This window comes from Grammomys surdaster, unplaced genomic scaffold (assembly GCF_004785775.1).
Source record: "Grammomys surdaster isolate TR1022 unplaced genomic scaffold, NIH_TR_1.0 254, whole genome shotgun sequence".
NCBI classification, from domain to species: Eukaryota; Metazoa; Chordata; class Mammalia; order Rodentia; family Muridae; genus Grammomys; species Grammomys surdaster.
In genome coordinates, this window is record NW_021604695.1 from 988,906 (window position 1) to 997,187 (window position 8,282).

The window sequence follows — 8,282 nt, forward strand, 5'->3', positions numbered from 1 at the left end:
TCCTTCCTTCCTTCCTTCCTTCCTTCCTTCCTTCCTTCCTTCCTTCCTTCCTTTCTTTTTCTTTCCTTCCCCCTACCCCCTGAGACGGAATCACTGTATGTAGACCAGGCTGGCTTTGAACTTACAGAGATCCTCCCACCTTTGCTGGAATTAAAGGCAGATGCCACTACTCCATGCTGATTTTCCCTTAACGATTTATTTTATTTATGTATATATGTATGAGTGCCTAAGGAGGCCAGAAGAGGGTACTAGATCCCTTAGAACTACAGTTCCAGGCCACTGTGAGCCACTCAGTGTAGGTGCTGTAGCAGTACATGCATGCTGCGAGGGGCAGTGGGTAAGTGAAAACTGGACACCTGTGAGTGGAGCTAATGCAATTGCTACCTCCATTGTCTCAGGGAGCTCAGCTCCTCAGCTCCAGGGGGAGGGGCTCGCTGGGGGAGGGGCTTGCTGGTCTCAGTAGGAGGTCTGTGGTCCTCCCTGTTTGTGGAGGAAGCTACAGTTGCTAGTCTTTGTCTTTGTGCATACTAATAATCATCTAAATTTTGACTCCCAAGAAAAGCTTTGCCACTTCTCTTGTGCCTGGGCCTGGGTCATATGCCAATTTTCCCAGTGGGTCCAAGGTGTCCTCAAGATATGGCCATTCCCATGTCAAAATACACACTCACTCCGGACCTCACTCACTTGAAACTTCCTCAGATCTCCACTCAGGTACACTTAGCTGCTGAGCCATCTCCCCAGGCTGTTGCAGTTGCTTTTAATGGGCTGGTTCTGTGTGGAGATAGACCTGTCAATTTAGATAAGACATTCTGTATAGCAGGAATTGTCCTTCAGTCTGCTGCAGTCACTTGATACCTAGTTCAAAGCACTAGAATTCAGTTTGGTCATAAGAATAACATTAGGGATACTTTGAAAAGTTAGTAACCTTGAATATATTCTTTTTTATAATTAAATACAATACTTTAAAAAGATTTTTTTGTTATTTTTAATTACCTGTGTGTGGGTTGGTGCATGTGAGTGTTGGTATCTGAGGAGGCCAGAAGCCTCCCTGGAGCCTGAGTTACAGGTAGTTGTGAGTCTTCCAATGTGGGTGCTGGGAACTGAACATTGAATTTGGGTCCTTTGGAAGAGTAGTATGCGCTGTTAACTATTGAGCGATCTCTCCCAATCCTGAATATACTTTTAAGCTAATAAAAATGATAGAATTCTTGCTGGGTGGTGGTGGCACACACCTTTAGTCCCAGCACTCAGGAGGCAGTGGCAGGTGGAGCTCTTGAGGTTGAGGTTGAGACTAGCCTGGTCTACATAAAACTTTCGGGGGGGGGGGGGGGCAGGAGAGATGGCTCAGAGGTTAAGAGCACTGACTGCTCTTCTAGAGGTCCTAAGTTTGATTCCCAGCAACCACATGGTGGATTACAACCATCTGTAATGAGATCTGATGCCCTCTTCTGGTGTGTCTGAAGAGAGCAACAGTGTATTCATATAGATAAAATAAATAAATAAATCTTAAAAAAAAAATTCCAGGACACCCAGGGCTACACATACAGAGAGCCTGTCTGAAAACAAAGCAACAAACAAAACAAAAACAAACTTGATCTTTGCCTTCAGTGGAAGTCACATCTAGTGGGAGAACGGTTTGGTAATTATAGAAATGTAATTATAATATTCTCAGTGTCTATATAGCTGAAGAGATATTGATGTTAGCCAAGACAAGAATGGAAGCCACAGATATAATGGAAGAGTTTCTACATTTCTAACTACATTTTTAAAACAAAAAGGAAAAAATGAAAGTGGTTTTGAAAAGAATGTTAGGTTTTACTGTGGGGGTGGGGTGGGTGGAGCATGCATATGAGTGTACACACACCAACGTGTGAGGCCAGAGGAAGGTGTTATGCTCCTTCTTCTATTGCTCTTCTGAACCTCACGGCTTGGGAACAGCCGGCTGACCAGTGAGCTCTCTGGAGCTCTTTGTCTCCAGCCCCAATATCACAGTCATGGGCACACCCAGTCACACGCGGGCACGCCCAGCCACAGGTGTCTCTTTCTGTGGGCGCTGAGATTCTGACTCCATTCTCCATGTTTTTAGAGCAAGTGCTCTTACCTACTGAGCCGTGTCCTCGCCCCGGAACCTGATTCAGTGATGGATTTTATTTAAACTTATATGGAATAGTATTTTAATGTGACAGCAATATTAAAAAAAAAGTCATTTTTTTTTTCTTACTACATCTTTGAAATCCTTGGACTATATCTAAAGTAGCTGGTGGCTACTACACTGGTCAGGAAAATTCTATGCCCACATTTAAAAATTCCATAGTGGTGAACACATATCTTCCCCAGCCGAATGGAGAATTCAGACTTGATTATCTTCTACCAAATACGTATGACTCCTTCCATGTGAGAGAGAAGCTTCGGAGGCACCCTCATCTGCAGATGACGGTGTGCATGGTGCTTACACTATCAAGTGTAATATGCAAGCCTTTTCTTTCTTTTTTTCTTTCTTTCTTTCTTTCTTTCTTTCTTTCTTTCTTTCTTTCTTTCTTTTTTTTTTCTCGAGACAGGGTTTCTCTGTGTAGCCCTGGCTATCCTAGAACTCACTCTGTAGACCAGGCTGGCCTCAAACTCAGAAATCTGCCTGCCTCTGCCTCCCTAGTGCTGGGATTAAAGGCGTGTGCCTCCACTGCCTGACCTATATGCAAGCTTTTTCAAACTGCACGCTTGAGATGGGCTTTTTCACAGCGCCTGTGTCATAGCTGTCTTAAAGCTCCAGCTTTAGTATAGCATGGATATTAGCAACAATAAGGTCACTCCTGGGTTTCTGATTCAGTGTGCTGTGCTAAAATCACTCTTCTGTGAACTGTGGGAATTCATAGAAAATGCAGTTATCCAACGGCTGTTTTGCTTCCACTCAGGATGTGTCTAGTCCGAATGAAGCAGGAAGGCCGGACTGGGAAATACATGTGCCGGATCATAGTTCATTTCATGTGGGAAGATGTGGAGCAGCGAGGCCGAGTCATGGGGGTGAGTGCTTCCCCGGATGCTGACCCTGGACAACTGCCACGAAAGAATGGCTGACCCGAGTCTAGGGTTCTTTCTGCTTTAGCATGGATTTGCTTTTGGATTTCTGTGAAATGGTGCCTAACATCAGAGAGGCAGCTCAAGCTGTAGTCACTTGTTTTTGCCTCTTAGAAGCTTGACATACCACGGATACTTTATGGGTTTGTGCACATTATTGTGGTTTGTTGGTATGGGGAGATCTTGTATACAGAAGAAGATAGAATTCTGATGATACGGAGGATGGAATGGGAGAACCAAACAGTAATCTAGCTTAAGGACACTGCCTTTGTCATTCCTTCAATATTTGAATTAGTTCCTCTTTTACGTTCGTTCTTTGGTTGGTTGATTAGTTTTGATTTTCTTGAGACATGGATTCATGTGTCTTTATGAACTCCTGATTCACCTGCCTGTAAGTGCTAGGGATGTAGGCATGCACCCTCATACCTGACCCTCTAGGTTAGTCCTTATGAGAAGATTCTGGTACGAAGGCCAGAAGTCCTCGGGGATTAAGGAAAACTCTGGTAACTAGCAACCTAGAATATTTTCCCTAAGTATCCATTGAAAATAATAAATACCTTAGTAAATTCAGTAATTAGCCTGAGAAAAGAGAATATGGAGCGTGCAAGTGTGAGCACACACTCTTGTGTGTGTGTGAGCACATGCACAAATGCATGTGCATGTGTGTGTAAAATGACTCTGCTCTATATAGGACATATGTAGTGCTGAGTTTTATGCATGTTTGTTTTATTCTACATGATCTTAGTCTTCTTGTATGTTCATACAACTCTTTTTCCAGTCACATCCTGTTCACAGGTTTGTCCCTGCTGAGTGGCTGTTTGGTCATGGCTGACTTTCATTGTCCCCTTTTTCACACATTCCTCTGCTGTTGTTTGTTAACACTATGTATCTTCTTTGTATAAAATTGCAACCTTTGAGACTTATACCATGCATATAAGTGACAGTTTCCTCCCGGAAAACCTCTGGGTTCCTCTGGGTTGAGGGTTTTCTCATGTCTTTGAAGGAACTGTAGTGTAGGAGGCACAGGAAGCCTGGGTTTGCCTTTAAGTGACTTTATGAAGATTAGCATGGCGCTCTGTGGGCACAGCATGGCAATGACCTTTCTACTGAGTCTAAGAAAATGAAACATCAGTTGTACCTGCTGTCATCACCATCTGCTGTGAAGTCACGATTGAGATCTCTCTCTGTTAATGTTTGTGCTCCTGTGTGTGTGTGTGTGTGTGTCTTCCACAGGTATGCAGGAGCTCAAGCTGGTCAGAAGAGGGTGTTGGGTCCCTCTAATCTCTTTACCCGTGTAGTATGAGCCACCATGTGGGTGCTGGGAACTGAACCCAGATCCTCTTCAAGACCCACTGAGCCATGTCTGGCCCCCACTGAGCTCTTTTTATAGCCGTCCCCTTTGGTTCTCATTTCATTTCTCCCCCTGTCCTGCCAGCCGGCTTTCTTTGCTGTTCAGAGGGAGGTCAGCAGACTAAGCGACTCATACAGCTGGATTTCCTATGTCCTCAAGTGTGTACTGCTCACTTGTGTGGCAGCACACACTGGACTCAGGGCAGTGCTGGCATTTCACATCACCCTACTAATGATAACCAATAATACCCTCTGGCGAGCCAACGCCCATGCTGCCTGCCAGGCCTTGCCTTAGAGGCTCTTCCATTAGATGAGCCTGTGTTGCTTATCTCTGTTGACTGAACTCTGCTGGCAGTGGGACCACCAGAACCATGTGAGCCACAGCTATCCTATCACAAATAGCCTAATAATCCAGAAATTGCTGACTTCTGGACCACAGGAATTTTTTAATTACACCCTCTCCCACAGATTTTTCTCTTCCATATATAACAGCAGTCGACACTTGGAGCCTTCTCTGTGGTGCTTTGTGTGTAATCTCCCTTCTACCTCATTGTAAGCTTTATGAAAGCAGGAAACTGTCTCTTCTGTTTTTTGCCTGTGTGGTAACATCGGTTGGATAAGTAGGATGAGTTGAGTTGAGTGAGAGCATAAATTAAACTGCGCCTTTGGTATAGTCAGTTGGGTTTGTTTGTTTGAGACACGGTCTCTTTCTATAGACCTGGCTGGCCTTGTATTCACAGAAATCCACCCTCATCTGCCCCTCAATTACTGGGATTAAAGGTGTGCACCATCATGTTAATATATTCTATTTTAAGATAACTTATTAGATAATGGTACTTGACTCATTCCTTTCTGATACTGTCCTCCAGGAGTCTTTAATTTTTCTCCTCTCTCTTGTCCATTTAGATTGTTTTAGAGTGTGTACCATCCTATAGGGTGGCATAGTGCCCCTCCCTCTTAGGGTACCTACAGTTTATCTGGGGTCTTGATAAAGAACCGATGTAATTTGGTAAGTTTCTGACCAGAGCCAGAGAATCTTCTTTCCCTTCCTCCCTCCACACCTTCCTTTCTTCCTTCCTTCGTTCCTCTCTGTTTTTCTTTTCCAGAGTGTCCCAGGCTGGCCTTGAACTCACTATGTAACTCAGGATGATGGCCTTAAACTTTGAATCCTCCTACCTCCATCTCCCAAACGCTGAGATTACAGGTGTTCACCATCATGCCTTGTTTTATGTTGTGCTGGGATTGAACCCACTAGACACTAGACACCGACTGAGCCATATCCTCAGTCCTGAGCGTTTTCCTCTCCTTTGCCTTGTTCTTTCACAGGGTCTCTTGTAACCCAGACTGACGTTGAGCTCACTGTATAGCCAAGGATGACATTGGATTTCTGGGCCTTTTGTTTCCACATCCCAAGTTCTGGAATTACAGGCATCCACATCACATCCAGTTTAGGGTGTCTACTTTTCTAACAAGTTTCCAGGTTATGCCGGTGTTAATAGGGCTGTGGGAGGTAACAACCATACTTTAAATAGCAAGTTGTTGGTGATTTCCCTAGTATAGGCTCCTACATTACCTTCATGATGAGACATACCTAAGTTCTGGCAAAAACTATAAACAAAAGATAATGTTTTCAAGTAGAAACTTTGAGGACTTGGGTAATTACTGTTCTTGCTCTTCACTGCATTTGACACAGCCCCTCCCCTCTAACTTGATGATATAAACAGATACCTTTTCTATACGAAGGACAGTTGGATATTAACTTGTCTGTTAGTGTACAGCCTGCAGCCATGAAACAAATAGAGTCTGGCCCAGGTCTCCCCCAGTGGACAAATCTTCCCTGTGCTGCAGTAGACACAGAAGCAGGCCCAGGGTGCTAACTCATTATGTGGCTGCAGAGTTTCTTCTCAGCTTTGGAAAAAAAAAAAAAAACAGATTGAAAGGTGGTAATTTGCAAATCTTTTTGTGTCATTTGGCATTCCAGATATACCTCTGTAAGAAAAGCCATAGAAAAAGTAAAACTTATAAAGCCAGTCAGTGTTGTGGTGGTTTTTCTCATGCCAAAGAATTCTTAGAAGCCATTAGTGTGAGTGGATGGGTGTGGCAAAGCTCGAGCCAAAATTGCCTCTTGCAAACTGATGACGAATCAGAAATTTTAATCAAGAATTCCTTTGAAACTAGAATTCCTATCAAGAACTCATTTGGTATTCAAGTTTTGTTCTCAAGCAAGAGGGAAAATTTGCTTTTCATCGGCTTCTAAGAAGCCCAACTGTTATGGCACAAGGCATGGACTCACGAGTCATTGGTGAAGCCAGTACAAAGAACAACTGCTAAATTTGAGGTTACAAAAATCACACCAATAATTTAGTGTTCTGACTTTTTAAAAGAAAAAAAAAACCAATATTTGGGATCTAAACATATAAATTAGCTGTGGAAATAAAGTTCATTATATCACCTCATCTGGTCTTGTTTTATTTCATTAACTGGTTCTTAAAAAACCTTTGTGAGCCGAGTTGCAGCTGAAGAGGTCGGAGACCATTTTTCCTTGGGCCCTTGCCGTGCTCCTGAGTGTTGGTAGGAGTAAGAACCAGGACTTGACACAGCTGTAAAAACAGACAGCCCTTTGGCCTCAGCACTTTCTCCTGCGGCAGGCAGATTTCAGATGTAAATTTCACCCTGCCTCTCCTGCTAATGAAGTAAGTGTCTTTTGCTGGGTTTGCACCAGGTGTGTCCAGTCTTGGGGCTTGACTTCATTTTTCCATTTGTGACATTTCAACCAAACTTCAAAAACAAACAAGAATTAGCTCAAGGCAGTGGCTCAGCGGGTTAATGGTAACCTTAGGCTGGTGAAACGACTTCCTGTCAGTTCAGCTCTGCCAGACATCTCCACCTTACGGCTCACTATGGGCAGGTTCAAGCTTTCCAAGCCAAGGTGGGAAGGGTTGGGGATAGGCTCCAGTTAAGGAATTACAATTTCTTCTCATCGGCGGTTTCTACAGTAAGACTTCAGATAGATGATTTCTTGTCAATGGTATTCCAGAATAAGAATAAATCTCCTGTCACTTTCTAGTCCCCTGTCCTGTGTCAGAGCGGCTTGAAGAGATGGTACAGAGTTTGTTGGTAAAGAGCCCTGGCACAAACTGGTGTCTATGGTGAACTGCCTTGCTTATCAGACCTGCTGTTTTCCATTGCAAGCTCCTCCCTGGTCACACTTTGTGGTCTGTGTTAATGCCCAACTCATTTCCCACAATGCTTCTCGAACCTTAAGCACATGCAGCTTCTAGCACAAGGCCTGGCACTGGCTAGGTACTCTCTGAGATTCACCACCCACCCTGCCAGCCAGGCCAGGTGCCTTGCTGTTCCTGTCTTGTGACTTTTCCTCATTCAGGGTGCGTATCTAGATTGTCCTGGTACTTCCTTCCCAGTATCTGTAGCAGACTGGGACCCATCCAGCTCTCCCTCACTGCGAGTGCCTTAAGAATTCCCATGGCCTTCTTTGGGGTTTACTCCTCTCTTATGTCCTGGTTGTTCAGGCAGACTGGCTGGCTTCTAGATGAATTCCTGAGGATCAGGACTGTGTGTATCTCTCAAGTCTTCAGAGTGCCTATAATTAATTACCTGTTGGCTAAACAGTGAATCTCAAAGAATGAAAGAAGACGATTCTAGAGGCCTGGGATAGGTATTAGGGAAGTGGGGTAGGTGATACCCTTTTTATTCTGAGGATATTTATCTGGTGTGTTACTATTAAATATTGGGAGAAAGACTGATTTTTTTTTTCCTACTGGAAATTTTTAAAAATTACATTTATTTGCATGAGTGCCTGTGCATATGTGTGCAGGTCGGCATGGTCTAGGTGCCTGTGC

At 43.9% G+C, this 8,282-nt stretch overlaps 1 protein-coding gene across 3 annotated transcripts in view; it reads left to right on the forward strand.

The window, feature by feature from the left end:
* Positions 1 to 8,282, forward strand: part of LOC114627474 (ubiquinol-cytochrome-c reductase complex assembly factor 1) — a 96,539-nt gene that overhangs the window by 53,216 nt on the left and 35,041 nt on the right. For all 3 annotated transcript variants that reach the window (XM_028775303.1, XM_028775304.1, XM_028775305.1), the window contains exon 7: positions 2,910 to 3,018. In XM_028775303.1, the coding sequence (XP_028631136.1) occupies positions 2,910 to 3,018 (109 nt within the window). The remainder of the gene's footprint in view (positions 1 to 2,909; positions 3,019 to 8,282) is intronic.